General features: G+C 49.8%; 1 protein-coding gene across 2 annotated transcripts in view; it reads right to left on the bottom strand.

The window, feature by feature from the left end:
* XG (Xg glycoprotein (Xg blood group)) overlaps window positions 1–22,409 on the bottom strand; it is a 34,151-nt gene extending 11,742 nt beyond the window's left edge. Inside the window, exons 1-7 of one of the 2 annotated variants that reach the window (XM_035029658.1) lie at window positions 21,823–22,409; window positions 11,927–11,968; window positions 10,389–10,412; window positions 8,447–8,509; window positions 4,532–4,594; window positions 3,919–3,981; window positions 649–711 (exon numbers count right to left, since the gene is read on the bottom strand). In XM_035029658.1, coding sequence (XP_034885549.1) covers window positions 649–711; window positions 3,919–3,981; window positions 4,532–4,594; window positions 8,447–8,509; window positions 10,389–10,412; window positions 11,927–11,968; window positions 21,823–21,883 — 379 coding nt within the window. In that variant the 5' untranslated portion in view covers window positions 21,884–22,409. The remainder of the gene's footprint in view (window positions 1–648; window positions 712–3,918; window positions 3,982–4,531; window positions 4,595–8,446; window positions 8,510–10,388; window positions 10,413–11,926; window positions 11,969–21,822) is intronic. The other variant, XM_035029657.1, reaches the window with a different exon arrangement.

Below are 22,409 nucleotides of genomic sequence, written 5' to 3'. Positions count from 1 at the left end.
CCGGGATCGAGTCCCGCATCGGGCTCCCTGCTTGGCAGGGAGTCTGCTTCTCCCTCTGACCCTCCCCCCTCTCATGCTCTCTCTCTCTCATTCTTTCTCTCTCAAATAAATAAATAAAATCTTTAAAAAAAAAAAAAGATGTATAAATACGTACATGCATTCATAAGGGATCTGTGCATGAGTAAAGACGTGCAGAGACGGATGGACGCAGGTCAGGTGCATATTTAAAGGTCTGTACGGGGATCCCTATGCGAGCACAGAGACACACAGAGAGCTGGGTGTCTCCAAAGCCAAGCACACATCACGCCTTGCAGGATACCTACGTGCACAGAAGTGTCCGGGAAAAGGCACGTGCCCAGGTGTGTGCCGAGCTATAAAGGAACGCACACGCACGAGTATACGCAGACACACACACACGCGCGTTTACACAGACACAACCACCACTTGTCAGTGCAATCTGCCCCGTGGCCCGTGTTGCCCACGACACAAACCTCCAGGGGGGACAGGCGCACGGAGCACGCCCTCCGACGCAGCGTGGGACGCGTGGGACGCGGACGCCCTGTGCAGCGCATCTTCCGCTCGGGGCCGACTCTGCACCCAGGCCTCCCCAACACCTCTCCAGTCAAGAGAGAGAACCCGCGGGCATACCTGCGGGTGGCTTGGGTCTGGGCGGGTAGCGGCCGTCGTCCCGGTCCGTGTTGCCGAAGTAACCTGCGGGGTGCACAGACCATCCCTGAGACCCTGTACGGACAGCGCTCCGTAAACCCCAGCCCGCATGACGGACGCGTGGGCACGTTATGGAGAGCGGGGCAGACCATTTGCAGGACGCCGGGACAGTGGGACCAAACTGCAGGTGTTCCCAGTGCCGTCCACGTGGGACACCATTCTTCCTTTGGGGAGAAGGTACGGGGGACCCGGCAGCCTGCGGAGGGAAGGTGCTTGGACGGGCCCCTTATGATCTGAGAGTTGAAGGGAGGTGCGGAACGCAGAGGAAGGCAGTGATCCATCATATCTCAGACCCCCCCAGGCCCCAGGACCTTTGCACATGCCCTCTGCACCGAATGCAGGCTTCTCTTCCTGCCTCAGCCCTTGTGCTAAGACCACCTCCACCCTGGGTGGGACCCCACAGCTCCCACTGCCCCATCCATCCCCGTCCGCTTGGTGGCTGCCTCACCCCCACGCGGAGAACCAAGAACCAGCCTCGGCACAGAGCATGTGCTCACGGAAACACTATGGAATGCCTCTGGATACTGAAACCCGTGGAATTTCCAAGCATACCTGAGCTGACGTGAAAGGAGGTGCTTCTGAAAAGGCCCTAAAGATGGGCGCTGGTTGCCGGGGGCACCAAGCCCCCCTGTGATGAGCGGGTCCTAAATTGCAATCCCGCCCCCCTGACCTCTGGGGACGGGGAAGGCGCCAGAGGTGGAGTTAATCCCCAGTGACCCACGATTTAATCCATCGTGCTTGCGTGATTGAAACCCGCCTAAAACCCAAAAGGACGGGGTTCAGCGAGAGTCGCGGTTGCGGAACGCATCCACATGCCGCATGGGGGACGCACTGCCCCTCCCCGGGGAAACAAGCTCCTGTCCTCGGGACCCCTGCAGATCTCACCCCATGCACCTGTTCCCCCGAGAGCTCGTGCATATCCTTTATCAGACCCTGTAGGGTAAACTATCACCTGTGTTTTCCCCGAGTCCCGTCAGCCAGTCTGGCAAATTAACGGAGCCCTGGGAACCGCCGATCTATAGCCAGACGTTCAGAAGCTCAGGGGACAACCTGCATTTGCAACTCTTGTCTCAACTGGCGACGGTGCCCTTGGACTGAGCCCTTACCCTGCGGGATCCGGGGCTGTTTTCGGGCACAGAGTATCAGAAGCGAGTTAACCGCTCGGTCGTGTCAGCAAACACACACGTCGGATACACCGTGCAGCCTCCCGCACGTCCCCGTGTGGGACAGTGGAATATGGTGATGCGTGCTCACTGGAATTTCCCTGCCCTCTTTTGAATAAACTTGCTTACACCCTGAGCCGGTTTTGGATTTTTTTCTTTTAATCAAAATACAGTGAAATTTAATGTGCACTTGGGTCCCCAAAGCTCAGTTTGGGGTTCAGTGATTGCCTTTGTTAACATTCTCCTAGGCACCAAATATCCTGACCCTTTTCTGGGGATGCTGACATATGAAGTCTGGCGAGGGGCCCTGAGCTGCCCGCTGGGGCCGATGGGGGAACGTCCGTGTTTACAATCAGAATAAACCTCAGGGCCTTTAGAGGCGGGGGGCCAGCCTATCTGCAGAAGCCGGCAGCTGGATGTGAGTTGTATCGGGGTGTTGGGTGCAAAGGGGGTTCCAGGGGGCAGCAACAGCACCCATGGCCAACGATTGCTGTCCCCAGATAGGAAACTGAGTATCTTGTCACGGCACTGGCCGCAAGCCGCAGCCTGCCCACCTCCCAGGTGCCTCCTGCACCCACAGGGAGGCAGGTCCTGGCAGAGACCCCACAGCCCTCACGTATGAACTGGGCGGTTGCTAATGCCGTGCAGATGCATGCAGCCAACTTCAGCGTTGGAAGATGTGCATCCAATGGAAAACCCCACAAAAGGTGTCCACCTGCTTGGAAAACCCACAGAAGGCATCCACCTGCTTGGAAAACCCTACAGAAGGCATCCACTTGCTTGGAAAACCCACAGAAGGCATCCACCTGCTTGGAAAACCCTACAGAAGGCATCCACTTGCTTGGAAAACCCACAGAAGGCATCCACCTGCTTGGAAAACCCTACAGAAGGTGTCCACCTGCTTGCTGCTCCCAGATGCGTGAAGCCTGCATGCTTTCTCCTCAAGAGCCAAGACATGGCCCCAGAGATGCATGTTTGGGGACTTAGGATGCCCTAAGCATCTGTGGGCAAAATTTGTCTGCACAACCCACCCTTCTCTCCCCGTGGAGTTCCAATGCCCCCTGCCCTCCCAGGGCGTGTGTACAGGACTGAGCCACTTGGGACACAGATGACATCCAAGGGGAACTTCTCAGGGTTTGCAGGACTGTCCATAGTCAGCCTGCGCCTCTTTCCCCTTCCCCATATTAATGATTTGGTCTCTGTCCAGTCTCTGAGAAACCCCCGTGGATATGCACGGCTGTCTGACCCGGGGTCTCATAAAACTGTGAAATGCAAAATCAGGCAGTGACCTGTTCAATTTCTCTCCATAGAAATCGCTCCATAAGGGACACCTGCCCAGAGCTGTGGGGACCCCTGGGAAAGGGGTATATAATAATATAAATATATTATTTATTTTATATATAATTTAATAATGTATATGCTACATATAATGTATATTGTGTGTTATATATATTACATGATATATAATTATAAACCATATAATATAAACATATCATTTATTTTATATATAGTGTATATGCTATAAAATATATGATATATATGATATATAATTATACCTGTCCTGCCATCCAGTAAGGGCCAGCCGCCGAAGACATGGTGGCATCTTCAAGAAGCTGAGTCTCGCGACTCCAGAGAGCTCATGATAGAGCTCATGATTTCTCATTAATTTTGCTTCAAGTGGGATCTCCAGAAACATCTGTGAGCCATGACCAGCGTCCGTCATGACCCCTCATTAAGGAGGGGACATGGATGCCATGTTGGAGGACACTGGATGCCATGGCCGGGAATTTGGGGAGGGCATGGGGTCTGTGTAGAGCATTCCAGCAAATGGAGTTGAGGGTGTGCACCCTGACGGAGGGATTGAAGGGTGGATCCTCCATCCCCAACATTGGAGTGCACTCCTTATAAAACAGCCTCTGGACATTTGAAAAACATTGCCATTTCACCATCGAGGACGGAATTTCGAGAGCGTCAGTGTGGATGCTGCATCCATCCCCAACGCTTCCGAATCCCGTCTTAATGCGCTTACCTCCACCGCCGTCAGAACCGCCAGGCTGCGGGCGAGGGGGTGGCCTCGGCTTTGGGTAGATACCTGTCAGAAAATAGCAAGGGGATTTTAGGAACGCTCCTGGAAGCCCTTGGCTTAGCCCAGCCTCACATGGCTCTACCTGGTCTTAGGTTTTAGGTTTTCGGCGCTGTTGTATTGCTGAAGACTTTACTGACACTGTTTCCTTTTATTTTATTAAGAAATCTATGGGAACTGGGTCTGCCAGGTTTTTGAAGCCAAGGAGACACGGAGGGTGAATGACTTGCCATGCACAGCGCACACAGGTGGGCGTTTTTGAACGGGACATAATTTGGACCTTACAAACTTGTCCTCAGCCTAATTAAAAATCCATTACAAGAACATACAATACCCCCTGATCACGCGGTATTTTCCAGCGCTCAGAGCAACGGGAAATGAAATGAGTGATGTCAGTTCAACCTTCTGGCCTCCCCTGCTTAGGAGTGTGACTCGGTTTCCCGCACAGCAAGCTGCTCCTTATTTCAAAAGCAGCCTGATGAACCCCCCACCCCCATAAAGACAAGGCGGGCTTCACAAAACCAGGTTGGAAAGGAGCCCTAAGGCTGAAAATTCTTACTTCCACTGTCGTCCGGCATTCCAGGTTGGGGGCGGTACGGGGGTTTGGGCTTTGGGTAGATATCTGCGGGGAAAACGACATAGCGTTTTTAGCAGAGAGAAATAGCCTTGTGTTATGAGCAGCCTATAAAACAAGGACATGTGCGCAACTATAGATTTTCCACCTTATTCACATCTGTTGTTCACGGTGTTACAGATGACTATCGACCCGCCAGACATGACCGAGTCTATAGATGTAAAATCTCAAAACTGCAACTTAAAGAAAAACCCACACGTGGGTGCACGCACACACACACACACACACAATTCCTAGAAGCTAGCTTTCACGGCAAGAGGGTGCTAGAGCTCTAGGTTGCTAGCAGGTGCAGGCTTAATGATAAAGTTCAGCTTGCAACTTAAATAAAAAAAAAAGGCAGAGAAATTCTCCCGGTGCATTTTTAAATTGATGTCAACGCTTTCTTACTAAACATATTCTTCTTCTGGTTGTTGGTTATCTCTCTCTCTCTTTCTTTTATTTTAAATCCATTATTTACTTATATATAATATATCATATGATATAATATCAAATAATATCATATCAAACATCATAGAATATGATACATATTATATGTGCTATTATATAACATATATTAAATTTTATTGTTATATAAATATATTATTTGTTTTATATATAATTTAATAATGTATATGCTACATATAATGTATATTGTGTGTTATATATATTACATGATATGTAATTATAAACCATATAATATAAACATATCATTTATTTTATATATAGCGTATATCCAATAAAATATATGATATATATGATATATAATTAGATATTGTAGTTTATTATATTATATAAATATATCATTTGCTTTACAGGTATAGTATATATGCCATATTATATATGCTATCTAATATATATGATTATATATTGTCTATTATTATATGGTATATAACTATGTTATTTATTTCATATATAATTTAAGAATGTATATTACATGTGAGTTACCTATGAGCTATATAATTATATACTATATTATAATGCATGTGTTCTATAAATCATACCTGTATTACTGAGGTATAATTGACATGAGATTATATTAGTTTCAGGTGTACAACACGATGACTGGGTATTTCTCCACATTTCAGAATCCACCTATCACCATAGATACCAGCTACAACATACTCTTTTTTTCTTGTGGGGAAAAGTTTTCAGATCTACTCTCTGAGCAGACTTCCAACACACAATTCGGCACTATTCACCGTGCCACTCGTATTGGTGAGCCGTCTTCATTGTGATGCACGTGGACGCCGTGCGTTGATACCCTTGGTTCTGTGACCCGTCTCCCACAACCACCCCACTGATGGGACACTTAGGTGTTATTTTGTACCTCAACTAAGAGGATTCTTTTTACCCAGAGCTCATAAGACGTGTCCCCCTATTCTTCCAACACTTGTAAAGTGTTCCTTTGCATATTTAGGCTTGTAATCCACTTTATGTTTAAGTATTGCATGAGGTAGAGAGTGAATTGGCTATTATCCAGGACAACAGCCACTCACCTCGGCCCTGCTTACAGGACGTGCTCCCTTCCCACTGTTTTCTGGCTCTGACCTCTCTCAGGTACCAAGACGCCCCAGCCCTGGTCACACCTCAGACTTCCACCCTCCCTGGGCTCTTTGTCTGGGCTTTCCTGTCTAGACCCCTGGTCAAAAATGTGCCCATCCCTGCAGAAGTAACAGACTGTCCTCATTCTTAAATCATCCCGTGCTACACGAGTATCTACCTCTGAGCTAGAAAGTGCACACATAATAAAAACTGAAGATTATATTGCATGGTGAGATATCACCTCGCACCTGTTGGCTATTACGAAAAAGACAAGAAACAACAGATGTTGGCGAGGATGTGGAGAAAGGGGAAACCTCTTGCACTGTTGGTGGGAATGCAAGCTGGTGCAGCCACTGTGGAGAAGAGCTTGGAGGTTCTTTAAAATATTAAAAGTAGGGGCGCCTGGGTGGCTCAGTTGGTTGGGCGACTGCCTTCGGCTCAGGTCATGATCCTGGAGTCCCGGGATCGAGTCCCGCATTGGGCTCCCTGCTCGGCAGGGAGCCTGCTTCTCCCTCTGACCCTCCCCCCTCTCATGTGCTCTCTGGCTCTCTCATTCTCTCTGTCTCAAATAAATAAATAAAATCTTTAAAAAAAATAAAATAAAATATTAAAAGTAGAATGACCCTGTGATCCAGTAATTCCACTAACTGGATGTTCATCTAAAGAAAACAAAATTACTCTCTTGAAAAGGTATCTGCACCCGCATGTTCACCGAATCATTATTCACAATAGCCAACAGATGGAAGCACACCCCCAGGGTCCATTGATAGATGAATGCATAAAGAGAATGTAATATATATGTTACAGTGTAATGTATAGATATAGATATATTGTATCTACATGCGATATGTATAAAAGAGAATGTAATATATATTTTGCAATGTAATGTATATATCATAATATATACAAATATATTGTGTCTATATGTAGTATGTATATTGTAATGTAATGTATATATTATAATATATGGATATAGATATATTTATATGTAATATATATATTGCAATGTAACACATTGCAATATATTCAGATAGAGATATACTGTATATTTATGTAATATGTATATTGCAATGTTATGTATATATTGCAATATATACAGATAGAGATACAGATAGAGATATATTGTATCTATATGTAATATGTGTATTGCAACATAATGTATATGTTACACTGTATCTATATGTAATATGTATATTGCAACGTAATGTATATAATATATACAGATATAGATATATTGTATCTATATGTTATATGTATATTGCAATATATTCGGATATAGATATAATGGAATGTTACTCAGCCACGAAAAAGAAGAAAATCCTGCCATTTGTGACAATATGGCTAGAACTTGAGGGCATTATGCTAAGTGAAATAAGTCAGACAGAGCAAGACAAAGACCACACATCTCACTATATGTGGAATCTTAAAAAAACAAAAATAAAGCAACGGCAAGGTCATAGACACAGAGAACAGATTGCTGGTTGCAGAGATGGGAGGTCAGGGAGGCCAAAATGGCTGAAGGCAGTCAAAAGGAAATCATAAAAAAAGATGTCGCTTAGGTGCACACATCCAGCAGAAATCAAAATGAAGCAAAGCGAGGGAGCTCATCTATATAAAATTCAGTGTCGTGTTTAACTCTGACGGGGAGACGGGGAGATAGGAAGGGAGTTCGCAGGTAGATGTATCCTATCGTCAAGTACCAGTTCCTGAATTCATCATGAAATTACTTAAAATACAACAAGACTCTCCTTGGACAAAGACAACAAAGGCACATAAAACAAGGATCACAATTCATTGAAATTCTGTGCAGGTTTTAGGTTTTTGGAGTTGTTGCATTGCTAAGGACTTTATTGACAATGTTTCCTTTTATTTTATTTTTTATTTAATTTATTTTATTTTATTTTACGTTATTTTATTTTATTAAGAAATCTATGGGAACTGGGTCTGCCAGGTTTTGAAGCCAAGGAGACACAGAGGGTAAATGACTTGCCATGCACAGCGCACACAGGTGGGCGTTTTTGAACACGACATAATTTGGACCCTACAAACTTGTCCTCAGCCTAATTAAAAATCCATTACAAGAACATACAATACCCCCTGATCACACGGTATTTTCCAGCGCTCAGAGCAACGGGAAATAAAATGAGTGATGTCGGTTCAACCTTCTGGCCTCCCCTGCTTAGGAGTGTGACTCGGTCTCCCCCACAGCAAGCTGCTCCTTATTTCAAAAGCAGCCTGATGAGCCCCCCACCCCCATAAAGACAAGGCGGGCTTCACGAAACCAGGTTGGAAAGGAGCCCTAAGGCTGAAAATTCTTACTTCCACTGTCGTCCGGCATTCCAGGTTGGGGGCGGTACGGGGGTTTGGGCTTTGGGTAGATATCTGCGGGGAAAACGACATAGCGTTTTTAGCAGAGAGAAATAGCCTTGTGTTATGAGCAGCCTATAAAACAAGGACATGCGCGCGACTATAGATTTTCCACCTTATTCACATCTGTTGTTCACGGTGTTACAGACGACTATCGACCCGCCAGACATGACTGAGTCTATAGACGTAAAATCTCAAAACTGCAACTTAAAGAAAAACCCACACGTGGGTGCACGCACACACACACACACACACACACACAATTCCTAGAAGCTAGCTTTCACGGCAAGAGGGTGCTAGAGCTCTAGGTTGCTAGCAGGTGCAGGCTTAATGATAAAGTTCAGCTTGCAACTTAAATAAAAAAAAAAGGCAGAGAAATTCTCCCGGTGCATTTTTAAATTGATGTCAACGCTTTCTTACTAAACATATTCTTCTTCTGGTTGTTGGTTATCTCTCTCTCTCTTTCTTTTATTTTAAATGTATTATTTTTTTATATACTATATGTCATATTATGACATATGCTAATTATATCTTATATATAACTATATATTAAATGTTATGTTATATAAATATATTAAATATATTATTTATATTATATATAATTTAATAATATATGCTTATATATATTATTACATATGATATAGTACATATACACATAATATATATTATATGAATATATATATTAATATCTTATATAACTATATATTAAATGTTATGTTATACAAATATATTAAATATATTATTTATATTATTTATTTTATATATAATTTAATAATATATGCTTATATATATTATTACATATGCTATAGTACATATACACATAATATATATTATATGAATACATATATTAATATCTTATATAACTATATATTAAATGTTGTTATATAAATATATTAAATATATTATTTATATTATTTATTTTATATATAATAATATATATGCTACATATAATATATATTGTGTGTGTCATATATGTACTATATCATATATAATTATATAATATAAATAGACTATTTTCTATATAGTATATATGTTACATAATATATATTACATTATATGTAATTACAGATTATATTTTATTATGTTATATAAATATATTATTTACTTTACATGCATATCATATATGTTATATAGTATATAATGTATGTAATTATATATTATATTTCATTATATGGTATATAAACATATTATTTATTTTATATATAATTTATTCTTTTATGTTTTAAAAGACTGTCTTTATTTATTTTAGAGAGAGAGAGTGCACAGCGGAGAAGCGGAGGGGGAGGAAGGGGGAAAGAATCTCAAGCAGACTCTGTGCTAAGTGCGGAGCCAGATGCTGGGCTCGATCTCAGGACCCTGAGATCATGACCTGAGCTGAAACCAAGAGTCAGACACTTAAATGACTAAGCCACCCAGGTGCCCCATATATATAATTTAATAATGTATGTACTGTATATAATATATAGTATGTGTGCTCTATTTGTGCTATGTAATATATATAATTATATGTTGTATTTTATTGCATCGTATATATTATTTATTTTATATATAATTTAAGAATGTATACTGCATGTGACCCACCTATGTGCTATGTAATTATATATCATAACACGTATGTTGTATACGTCACGTCTCTATTACTGAGGCGTCATGGACATAGAAGGTTATATTAGTTTCAGGCGTACAACATGACGATTGGGTATTTCTGCACATGTCAGAATCTCGTTAACACCCATCACCATAGCTACCAGCTACCACACGTTCTTTTTTTCTTGTGGGGAGAACTTTCCAGACCCACGCCCCGAGCAGCCTTTGAGCGCGCGATTCGGCATTCGTTCCTGTTGGCGAGCCGTCCTCGTTGTGGTGCACGTGGACGCCGTGCGTCCATACTCACCTGAGCTTGGCTTCTTGGTGGGTTCTGTGCACAAAGAGAAAAAAACAAATCCAATCAGCATCGAAGATTTGTGCACAGCTCACAGAAGGAACAGTTAACACCCTTATAAAAAGGGAAAATTTCAAGGACTAAATATGACATGTTTTGAACACAAATCTCATCGTGTATTGTTGCAGGAGGGGGGAGAAAAGAAAGAAAACACACTTAGAATCTACATCTACCAGTCCTCCCCGGGAGCTGTGCAAGGTTGGGGTGGGTGGGAGGAAACTTAGTGAGGTGGTCCACTCGGCTCGTGAGCACCTAAGTTAGAACAAAGGCTTTTTGGTGGCGAGGGAGAGATACTTTGCACAAAGGCCGACTTAGCCGAGAGCACCCAGGGCCCGCGGGCATGTACGTGGTGACTCGTGCATCAGGAAGGCGGCCACGTGTCATCTTCTCTCTCTCTCTTTCATGTGTGTGTTTATTCAGTCAACAAACGCTGCCTGAGTGCCCACGGGCACCGGGGACTGTGTAACGGGGGTGCACACAGCCCCCCAGGCAATTGCACAACCACGAGGCCAGCGTTCGAGGCCGTGGACATCGGCTGGGCGGTGCCTGGGGTGCAGAGCACCGTGTGGGTGAGCGTGCATGTGGGGTCTGGGGGCGCAGACGGACGGCAACAGGAGCTCAGCGGAGGGAAGACGGACGGGACGTCCTGGTGCACGATGGCCAGGCTCCTTCCGAGCAGACGAGACCACATGTCCTCGCTGTCCACCCACGCGGTGGCAGGTGCCTGAGCTCCTTCCTTTCCAGGGCTGAGTCAGATTCCCTCCGTGCAGGGACCGTCTGCCCCGGGGCTACCCTGCCCTCCAAGCTGTGCACACCGGGGACAGTGAAGCCTGAGGACCCCACTGCACCTTGACAGGGGAAACAGAGTCTCCACCTTGGCGTGCGTCCACCATTAGCTTCTCCCACTGCACGGACCGTCATCCCCTCCTGCCCCATGGTGGTTCAGATCAGTGAAACCCTCCGTGCACGGGGAAAATCCCCATGGGGGCGGTGGTTTTGCATCAGGAAGTCTCTGTCCTTTGTAAGGTAGGGGTCTGCGTGCCCACCCCGTCCTCATTGTTACCACCCCTTGTCTACCTGCACTGAGTGACCGTGGGCTGTGCCGGAGCCAGAATCCGCTGATGATCCTTCTCAGAGCAGACAAGCCTTTGTCTTTCTTTCAAAACAAGACCCCCCTCCCCATCCCACCGTGTGTACGTGGACACCCCGTGTCTCCCAGCTAGATCTGATTCCAGACCCTCCTGCATGGTCCAGGAGCTGATTATTCAGCTTTCTGGCAGCAAGCACATCCAGCTGGGCTCAAAAATGCTAAAGACAGGGCATGGGGGGGCTCTCCAACCCCACGCCCCCTCTCCAAGGAAAGCGAGCAGCCTCGTCCACGGAGGTGGATGGAGAACCTGCTGGGAGGGAGGTCCCCCAGACCCCCTGAGCAGCTGCCAAGCTGCGGCGGAAGCAAACCTTCCCCCCCACCCCGAAATACGGTCACTCACCGGGGTCATCGAGAGCGTCGGCCAAGTCGAAGTCACGCTGACCTGTGGGGGGCACAGAGGGTGTAAGTGGACCGGACGGGAGACGTCAGGGGTCCTGGTTCCTGGCTGCAGGCTGCTCCCCTCCGCCGCCTGCCCATGCTGAGCCACACAGGGGCCTTGGCACGAAGGTCAGCCCACCGTGAGAGCTCAGCAGAGGGTCGCAGTGTCTCGACCTCCCCCCCGTGTGTTTGTCCGACGAATATCTCGTCTTTCCCAGCAGCTGGGTGCCCCTCACCCAAGACGCATGTTTTGGCAGATTATTATGGCATTGCAGTCTCCAAGGAGGAAAGAATCCTCCTGGGATCCCAACTCCTTCTAGCTCCCTCCCAAGCTGAACATGGGCATGTTTCCGAAACGCCAAGCATCTGTGCGTTCTGCAAACACCGCTGGGTGTTGGGCGTGTGCCAATGAACCCCCCAAGCCCTGCTTCCCAGCTCTCTCAGGGGAGACAGGTGCATGAGCACCCCGAAAGGGAGGGACGGGCTGCCTCGGGGACCAGAAAAACGAGGCAGTGGGCAATTGCTCTTCTTGTGTGAGCACACCTGGAGGTCTTCCAGGAGGAGGTGACGTGTGAGCTGTTTCTAAGGTGCCCGTTTTCTCACGACAACGAAACACCCCAATAATCAGAGAGCAGCACCTCCTAGGCAAGAGAAGTTCCCTCACATCAAGGGACAGAAACTAATATTTTTAAAATCGGGCCGAATGGGAAACAAAAGCAATCAGCACAGCCCACACAAAAGCCAGCAAGATCCGCACAACCCACCTGGCCGAGTGGTGGCCACGGCCCGAAGCTGACATCCAAGACTAGCGAGCTGCACCCCGCTTGTCCCTCTGCTCCCGAAGCCACCGTTTGGGACGCGACCCTGCCCGACCGACCGCAACAAGGACTCAAAACCAAGTGCTTTTCCCTATTGAACCCGGAGCCCAAACCTCCCCCTGCCGAGCGAGCCAGCGCCGTGTTACTTCCGCTTTGCAAACCGGGGCCTGACAACAAAGCCTTCCCTGACCTCTGACTGAGTCCTTGCCCTGCAGGAATTTGGTGAGACGGTCCCCAGGAGCCAGTCCCCACCCCCGTTTCTACCTTCAAGAATGCCCCCCCGGGAGGGAAATGCATGTGCAGAATTTGGGGTATTTTCCTCTCTACGGGTGGGTGTACGATGCAGGCCCGGCCACAGGCCACCCCCTCGCTTTCCAGGACCTCCCCCGGAAGGCTTTGCTCAACACTCCCAACCAGGCCCTCCTCCCCGAGCTCACAAATTTCTGCGGCTTCCTGGCAAAGAAGTCTGGAATCTCGGCAGGAGCCGAGACCGTATTTCTGCTTTTTCGCTGGCTCAACTCGAAGTCGCTCTGGGTGGAGCAACGTGCATGGGGGGGACGGGGAGTGTGGCTGTCCAGCTTGGGGACGGGGGTCCCCCCTGGGTGGACGGCTCGGATGCTCTCCAATCCCAGGGTGCTGATGCTTGGCACACCTCCTGCATTCACCCAAACTCTTGGAATTTCTCCATCTGAAATGCTTCACCTGGGGACCCTTATCCGTGTGTATTTTCTCTAAAAAAAACCCCAAAATCTTTTAAATGAGCTGAGGATGGCCCTGGGCCACCCCAAGTTCCTCTCCTGCCCATTGAGACTTTCCTTCCCGCACAAATTTGCCCCTTTCGCTGCTCCCAAAATTACAAGAGCGATGTCAGAGGACGTTTCCGATTCTGGCCCATTTGAATCCCCTTTTGGGGGTGACAACTTTTTTTTTCTCCCCAAACAGCTTCGCTGAGATAGAATTCGCCGCGCCGACGACTCGCCCATTTAACGCGCGCACTAGGGCGGCGTGGAGCACGTTCCCCGGGTCATGCAACGACCGCCTGTCTCTATTTCCAGAACATTCCACTGCCTGCAAAGGAGACCCACCAGCAGCCCGTCTCCAGCCCCTCCCCAGACACCGGTGACCGCAGACCAGGAGCCGGTTTCCTGGGGGGCCTGATGGGCAGAGTCAGAATTCACGCTGGGCCCTCGGGCAGCCTCCGCCGCAGCCCCGCGCTCCGGGAAGGAGTCTGGGCGTCGGGAACCAGGTGACCCCTGGACGCTGGGTGGCCTCGGCGTGCAGCAAGCTTTGCTCGGCAAGGACAGGCCTCTGAGGGTGGGGGACCCCTAGGCTGGGGTGCAGCGAGCAGCAAGCCCCGCGGTCCACACGGGAGGCCCCGGGGGACGTGCCCCCTCCAGAGCCAATGGCACTGAGCGGCTTCCGACTGTGGAGTCGTGGCTATGTCCCTGCGGGGCAGGGGGCCCGTCTGCCTGGCCAGGGTCTGCTCCGCTCCAGCCTCTGACTGCTACTCGTGCAGGAACAGCCTGGGCTCCATCTGCCGCCCCAGGGGCTCTCTCTGGCCGCCCTCGTCCAGGGCGGACGCGCAGGACTCCGCGTCAGGCTGGCTTCTCAGACAGACACCCCCTCGCAGGGCGCTGGGGGTGCACAGGCTGGGGGTGCACACCCCTTCCGTGCAGCTCCCGTGCACAGCCCCCCACCCCCGCAGGCCCTGACATTCAGGAATGACCATCGCCATTCTGAGCCAGGGCCTCACCCCCAGAGTTCCAGGCACCCCGCATCACACCGGCGGCCCGTAAGCTGCTCCACATGCCTCGACCACGCCCGTCGTCCCAGATGAGCAAAAGCCTCTGTGCCCAGCGGGTGGGGGCTGCCCGCACGGCATGTAGGATCCCTGACCCCTCCTCCTCTCTGCATGCATCAGGAACCAGGGTGCCCCCTCCCCACCTCTGCAAGCCGCCCTGGCCTCCGGGTCCCCTCCCTTATCAGCAGTACCTTTGCCAGGATGGAAATGCTTCCTGAGCTCTGGGTGGGGGAGATGGGTCACCCCATGGGTCACCAGGCAGCCACACCTGGAAACGTGGGGTTTACCCTGAAAGGGCTGCTGTGTGAGCAGGACTCATGCATGCAGCGGGGAGGGACTCCCCGGGACCTCTTGCATCAGTTGGCGACTCTGGCCAGCATCAGGCACCCATGTGGGGACCGTCCAGTCCTGCAAGCCAGGCGGAGCACCTGCGGCCAAGACGTGGCAGGGGTCCCACCCGTGGCAAGGGGTCCCCGTGCATTTCAGGTCCTAGCTGGGCTGGGAGCTCACTCGGGCTGACGAGACTGCTCCTGGGCCTCAGTCTCTGGAGACACCCAGGCAGGGAGGGTGTGCATGAGCCCATTGCACTCATCGGCATTATTTTTCCACTTAGAGCACATGACGTGGCTCGTGTCCCAAGACCTGTTTCTGATCTCGTCTCTCCTTTTGCTTAGTGAGCTCAGGGACGTTTAATCAAACCCACACGTTTTGGATCCATGACCCCAGGGAGAAAGCAGCGTCCCGGGTCCTGGGGTCGTGACGCTGGTGATCCTGCTGAGATCCCGGGGACGTGGGCTCACGGTGGCTCGTGCTGGTGGGTGTCTGGCGGTCAGCATTATATACAAGACCCCCTCCCTCCACCAAAAACAAAACCAAAAAGCTATTTGGGGTCTTTGAGTAGCACTTGGAGGAATTTTGTCATCTCCAGGGGCTGTCCTCTCCTGGACCGCCAACCCCTCGACCCCCACAAGACTCCCATCTGCTTCCTACTGCACTTTTCATGCCCTGAATTTCTCAGCTTTGATGCGCACCCTCAAGTCAACATGACACACGGCAATCTGCAAAGCCAACAGCAGGACCCTGGTTGGGATAATCATCATACCACGCCGATGTTGTCAGAGTCCCCGCCGCCCACTCATCCAGGGCTGCCACGCAAACCAGGAGCCACGCACAAGCCCACGCCAGAGCTCCCCCCCGGCCCTGCCCCCACAACCACTGAATTACCGACTCTGATCTAAAGGAGAAAATCAGCCCCAGGCAAGCTCCGAGTACAAGAAAGTGAAAAAAAAAAAGCACGAATTTAATGACCGTGGACCACACTCATCGCGTGGCCGATCACCCACTCATGAACGTGGACAGGCTCTGACATGCTATTGTTCCAACCAGTGTCCTTGTATCTGTGTCCCATCCAGGAAATTATGCGTCATTTCTTCACACAGGATTTGACTGATTTCCCCAAGTGGGGGGCTAATTGAAATCAATCCTTCCGGGTCAGCTGCCACCGAGTGCATGACTCACGTTTATAGGACCCATTTCTGTCCTTCAGAATCCCCCCCATGGGGCCAGCGCTGGAGCAGGGATGCCCAGAGAGCAAATCGTGACTTCCTCCAGGCAAATCCTTTGACTCTGCTCCATTGTTCTTAAATATATATATATATATATTAATGTACAGAAAGCACATTTTGGGGGCTCTTCCCCAGGATAGAGAAAATTAACAGTGCACGTAGGTGAGCCGTTTAGGTTTGCACAGACTGTGATAAGGAGCCCAGGGGTGACGCATCCAGGTGGGTGTGGGTGCATAGCCTCTGGGCTCCTTGTTCTCCTGCTGGAACACCTCTGCATAAATGCGTAAGAGTCTCCGGGTGCTCACGAGGTTTCTGTTTCCAGCAGCAGCAAGGGTTATACAAGAGGGCTGGGTTCTCATGCTGCATAACTCAGCATGCACGTGCAGGGACGCCATGAGGGACTCTCTCCCCAGGGGCGGCAGTGCTGACCCTCCATGGAGATGAGCAGGTGGTCCCCTCGAGCTCCACCCCATCCTGCTTGCCCTGCAGCTGATTACAGCTGAGCCGCTCTTGCAAGGTCAACCAGTTGTCCCGGTTCCTAGTGTTCCCAGGTCCCCTTTCAATGAAAGCCCTCCACCCCGACGACATGCACAGTCCTGGGAGGGGAAGTACTTGGTCACAAAGGACTAAAGGTTGGATATTCATCACAAAAGCCAAGACATCCATCGTGAAATGCAGACCGTCCAACGAGGCAGTGTCCCAGAATGATGTGTACACATGGACCCCCGAGGACGTGGGTGACATGCAGCCCCTACCATGGCAGCTCTGGGTGTGCCAGAGAGGCTGCGTTTCTCTGCAGCTCCTGGGGGAGACTGAGGCTGTGGGCTGTGGACTTCACTTTGCAGGGCAGGGGTTTTGTGTTCCCTCCAGGTCCCAAAGGCTGAGAGTCTGAGATCCGGGCGGGACCGAGGCTGGTTCCTCCTGAGGCCTCTCTCCTTGGTGTGTAGACCCCGTGTCCTCCCTGTGTCCTCACGTGGTCGTCCCTCTGTGCCTGTCCTCATCCTATCTTCTTAGAAGGACCCCAGTCCTATGGGATCAGGGCCCATCCTAATGACCTCACTATACCTTAATCCCCTCTTTAAAGACCCCCACCTTAAAACACAACCCCATTCTGAGATCTTGGGGTTAGGGCTTCAACCTGTGAATTTTGAGGGGACACAGTTCAGCCCATAACAGACTTAAACTGGCAGAAGCTGAACCACCATGGAATCACCACCGGACGCTCTGGTAGGATGGAGTGGAGGCCCTCACCCGGCCCCAGTCCTAGGAGCAAAGGAAGGAGATTTTCGGCAGAGCTGTATGAGGACAGACCGTGCACGGAGTGCTGAGTCCACACCAGCGCTGTTCCTCAGCCTCAGGACTTCTGCCTCCATGCCTCTCAGACCCTCAAGGGCGTGCAGATCAGCCCATAATCTGCTTACGAGCAGATTCTGGATCAGCAGATCTGGGTGAGTCCGAAACTACGTTTCTCCAGGGTGTTGGTGCTGCTGGCCTGAGGGCCTCAGTCTGCAAATACACCATGTGAACAAGAAAGACATCCTTCCTCCCTGTTTTGTCCAGTTGACCCAACCCCCGAGGATCTGAGAGGTCCTCACCCCCTTCAAGAAAATAAGAGCCAAACAAGAGCCCCAGGCTGCTGCTTCCCAGGAGGAGGAGGGAAGGCAGCTTTGCACCAGCTGTGGAGGCCTCTGTCCATGCAGTGTGCAAATATTCCAAGTTGATGCCCTGTGGGCCACCTTCAGAGCAGCCCTGTCAGTAACTCCAGGAAACTCCAAGGGACAGCCATGGGTCTTGAACAGAAACAGCTCTGTTCTCTTGCAAAAGGAAACCTATCACCTTTTGGGTATAACTTGCATGCACATGGGACCTTCCCGCTTCCCCAAAGACCTCTGAATACAGTGAATCTGGCCTCATATTTTACTCAGAGCCTTAAAAACTAGAGAGGCTGATGGATGTCATCTGGGGGGAGGACACTAGATGCTCCCCGCGTGCCCTGGATAAGAGGCAGGGGCTCCCCAAATTGCTGACGCAGGAGGACCACCTGCAAAGCTGAGAAAGCATCCAGAGCGGGGCCCAGGACTCTGCATCTTGACCCTGTCCCCCAGCAATCCTGATGCCCGTTGCCCAGCAAAGTTTCCCAACTACCTCCCCCGAGTATCAGCACTTTGTCCAGATCATATTTTATTGTGATCCACAAGGATAAAAACAAAATATTGGAAGAAAACATTTTGAAAACTCTTGAGAATTTGCTCCAAGGTCACCCCGGAAAGCCGTCTGAACACTCAGAGCAGAAGGCACAATGCTTTGCATGCTTTGCCCCCTTGGTTCTCAAGAATGTGGCAATTTCTACAGCAGCTGTGCTCACCAGAGACAGCCCCCTCAAGGGCGTAGCTCAAGGTCACAGGGAAAGTGGGGATACTAAAAGATTTAACAGCCCTGCCTCCATTCCAGCCCTGCAACAGAAACAAACACGGGAGTATTTCTGACGACACAGCTGAGGGAGCCCGGGGGGCTGAGAATAGGCAGAAAGACCTTGGAACCCTCCGGAAAATCTGCAGAGTTGGCATCTCAGGCAAGGGAAGTGGAAACATGAAAACATCCCAGATGGTTCATATTTTGTGTCAATGTGGCCAGGCTTCAGGGCCCAGATGTTTGGTCAAACACTAGTGTAGATGTCACTGTGCCAGTATGTTATCAATGGGACTGCCACCTGCAATCACGTGCTGGGAAAGCATATCACCCTCGGTAATGTGGGTGGGCCTCTTCTGATGTGATGAAGCCTTAAACACAATGAGCGAGGTTTCCTGGAAAAGAAGGTAGTCAGACTCAACACGGCAGGGTCGCATCTGAGCTGAGTTTCTAGCCTGCCCTCATGGTTTTGGACTTGCCAGCCCCACACTCCTGTGGGGCAATTCCTTAAAATAAATTTCAGTCTATAGATTGACAATGATGATAATGATATATATATAGATAGATGATAGATAGATAGATAGATAGACAGATAGATAGATAGATAGATATGATGGATGGGTGGATAGATGGGTGAGTGGGTAGAAGGATGGATGTATGGATGGATAGATAGATAAATGATGGGTGGATAGATAGATGAATGGGTGGATGGATGGATGGATGGGTGGGTGGATGGATGGATGGATGGATGGATAGATGGGTGGATGGATGGATAAATAGATAAATGATGGATGGATAGATAGACGGATGGATGGATGGATGGATGGATAGATGGGTGGATGGATGGATAGTTGGTTGGATGGATGGGTGGATGGATGGATGTATGGATGGATAGATAAATGATGGATGGCTAGATAGATGAATGGATGGATGCATGGATGGATGGATGGATGGATAGATGGGTGGGTGGATGGGTGGGTGGATGGATGGATCAATAGATAGATGGATAGATAGAAAAATGATGGATGGATAGATAGATGAATGGATGGATGGATAGATGGAAGAATGGATGGATGGATTGATACATAAGTGATGGATGGATGGATGGATAGATGGATAGATAGATGAATGGATGGATGGATAGATGGATAGATGGGTAGATGGATGGATGGATACATAAATGATGGATGGATAGATGGACAGATCAACAAATACATAGATGTACGTATGTATAGGTGGACAGGTAATAGATGGATAATATTTAGATACATAGATCAGACACACAGACAGATGGAGTCTCTCATGCTAACATGAGATTTCTCAACCTGAGCACCAGTAACATTTGGGGCTGGATCACTCTCTGACATGTGTGGCAGACATTGGGCAGCAACCTCGGCTTCCACCCATTTGAGGACACCAGCTGACCCACTCACAGTTGTGACAGCGAAACATGACTCCAGATATTGCCAAGTGTCCCCTGGGGGCAAAGTGGCCCCTAGTTGAGACAATGGCAGGCTGCATCATGTCTATCTAGAGGATGTCCCTTCTGGCCTGGCTGTGCTGGCTAATGATGCATCACTGAATGGGGAACCCCAGAATAGCTGTCCCCTTATGTCACGGATCAGTGAGTCTCCACCCTCGTGCCACAGATCCATGAGTCTCCACCCAAGGGTATACCAGATGGCCCGGTGCTTACTCATCATCCCTTCAAGGGAGCCTTGACTCTGCACAGAGTCCCTCTGGGTGCTTTTGAATCTACAGGTTCCGAGCCCCACCCACATACCATATGAGCATCTCAAGGGGCAGGGCCTTTAATCCAGCTCCCTCCCAGGTGATTCTGCACACCGAAGATTGAGAACCACTGCCCTACATAGCTGGGCAGTTTCGGCCCCACTGTTGGGCATGACAAAACAGGCTTAAATGACCCATCTGGGGCTTGGCCTTCCCACCCACAGATCAGCTAGATCAAAGGTAGTTTGGGGGCCACGAGGAAAGAGGCAGAATCAAGGGAGACTCTTGATTGGTTCTGGGGCGCAGCCAGCGTGGGCTGGAGTTCCGTGGCCCAGCATGGCCTGGCTTGTTGCCTCGGGCACACATCCCACCCTTCGAGTATCACCAAACCACAAGGCCCCACAGACCTCAATGCAGCACGTGATGCAATAATATAATAATATATTACAATAATATATATACAAGATAAGATATATTTAGGGGGAAAAGACACATAAAGATAGATATAAATAGTTTCTTTTTTCTCAACAGACCCAAAACCACAAGCTGGCCTTGGCAAGTTTCATTTCCACTCCTGCTTCCTCATTGTGACCTCAGGCACATGATGGAACCTCACCCCGTGCCTCGTTTACCCATCTATAAGGTGGCGGCAAGCACGGCACCATCATCAGGCTGCATGAGAATCAGCTGGGAAGCTGATGTGTGCGTGGAGTGCGGGAAGCTTTGCCCTCCAGCTGACCCTCAACATCCCATCGGCCCCCAGAGAACCCACGCCTTGTCCCGAGAACACACCTCGAACAGGATAAACGGGACACGCCCCAACAGGGACATCTGAATTCAATCCTGCTACTCCTAACCAACACCACCTCCCAATCCTCCATCCCACCCGACCTTCCGTGCTTGAAAGGAGAGTATTAAAATGACCAGAGGGGTTGTTTCGGTCCCGTTTCTCATGAGTTCATTACAGTTCCTAAATAGCCTAAGTAGCCGCCTGCCCCACCCTCCAACAAACCAAACACCCCCCGAATCTGGGAGACAGCCCGTGAGCTCCAGCTCCAGTTTTGTGCGTAAACAACTCACATGACTTTCTTTTGCAAGAAGGAAGGATGACATTTATCCAGACGGCTGCAGAATCCAAACCCGAGTACCCGACGAAAATGGGCAGAACTAATCTTTTCCATCCGGAACAAGGAATTTAAAAGACACCCCCCCCCCCCCGGCACCCTGTCGAGCTTAAATTCCGGGGTAGGACGGGCTGTGTTTGAAACGCAGAGCAGAAAAGCAGAGAACGCCGCTTGCTTCCAAACGCTGTTGGTCCGTGTTGTGCAGTTCCAGGTCCAGGTCCCCGGGCTCTCAAGTGGCCCCCGTGTCCCCTCTGCCTTCTCAGAAGGCACCATTCCCGTCTCCTCTAGTCCCCCCTGGCAACTTCTAAGCGTTTGTTTGGTAGAAGCTGCTTTGGAGGAGTTTTGAGAAGGAACCAGACAGCAAGCACAACACCCACGCGGCTCTCCCTCGGGGCCAAGACGCCTCTTACCTTGGATGTGCATCAGAAGGCCCAGCACCGTGATACAGAAGAGGCCCCAGCGGCTCTCCATCCTTGGCGGCAGCACGAAGGAGCCTCCGTGGAGGCCCCAGCCCAGCGACTCGTGAGATCCGGCCCTCCCGGGCCCCACCCTCCGTGTGTTGGCTTCCTGTCTCTCAGCTTGGAAGAAAGGGAGGCGACATTCCAAGCGGAAAGTATGAACCAAGCTGCAATCCCTTTGCCAAAAGCTAATGCACCCCGTGCTCAGATTCCAAACCCCACAGCCTAGAGCCCATGAGGCAAGCGCGTGCACGCTGAAGGCCGACCCGGGCCTCCCAGAGCGGCGCTGGCCGGCCAGCGCTCAGCTCGGCAGGGAATCCAGCACCACCTGGCGCCAATGGGCATCCTCCGCTTTGGGAAGCCGGGCACACCTGCTCTGCAGCTCTGCTCCCTGCAGGCGTGGGAGGCGCCACGAGATCAAAGGTTGGCCAACCCTGAGCACAGGGAGGATGCTCCCTGCCCATAGATTTGTAGATTCTAGGCTTGCTGCTTCCCAAGGGTGGGACTTCAGATGAGTTCACGCATTCATTCCACAAACA

Source organism: Mirounga leonina, unplaced genomic scaffold (genome assembly GCF_011800145.1).
Source record: "Mirounga leonina isolate KUSES-001 unplaced genomic scaffold, KU_Mleo_1.0 Mir_268, whole genome shotgun sequence".
In the NCBI taxonomy this organism is placed as follows: domain Eukaryota; kingdom Metazoa; phylum Chordata; class Mammalia; order Carnivora; family Phocidae; genus Mirounga; species Mirounga leonina.
This window is presented reverse-complemented; position numbering and strand designations above follow the sequence as displayed.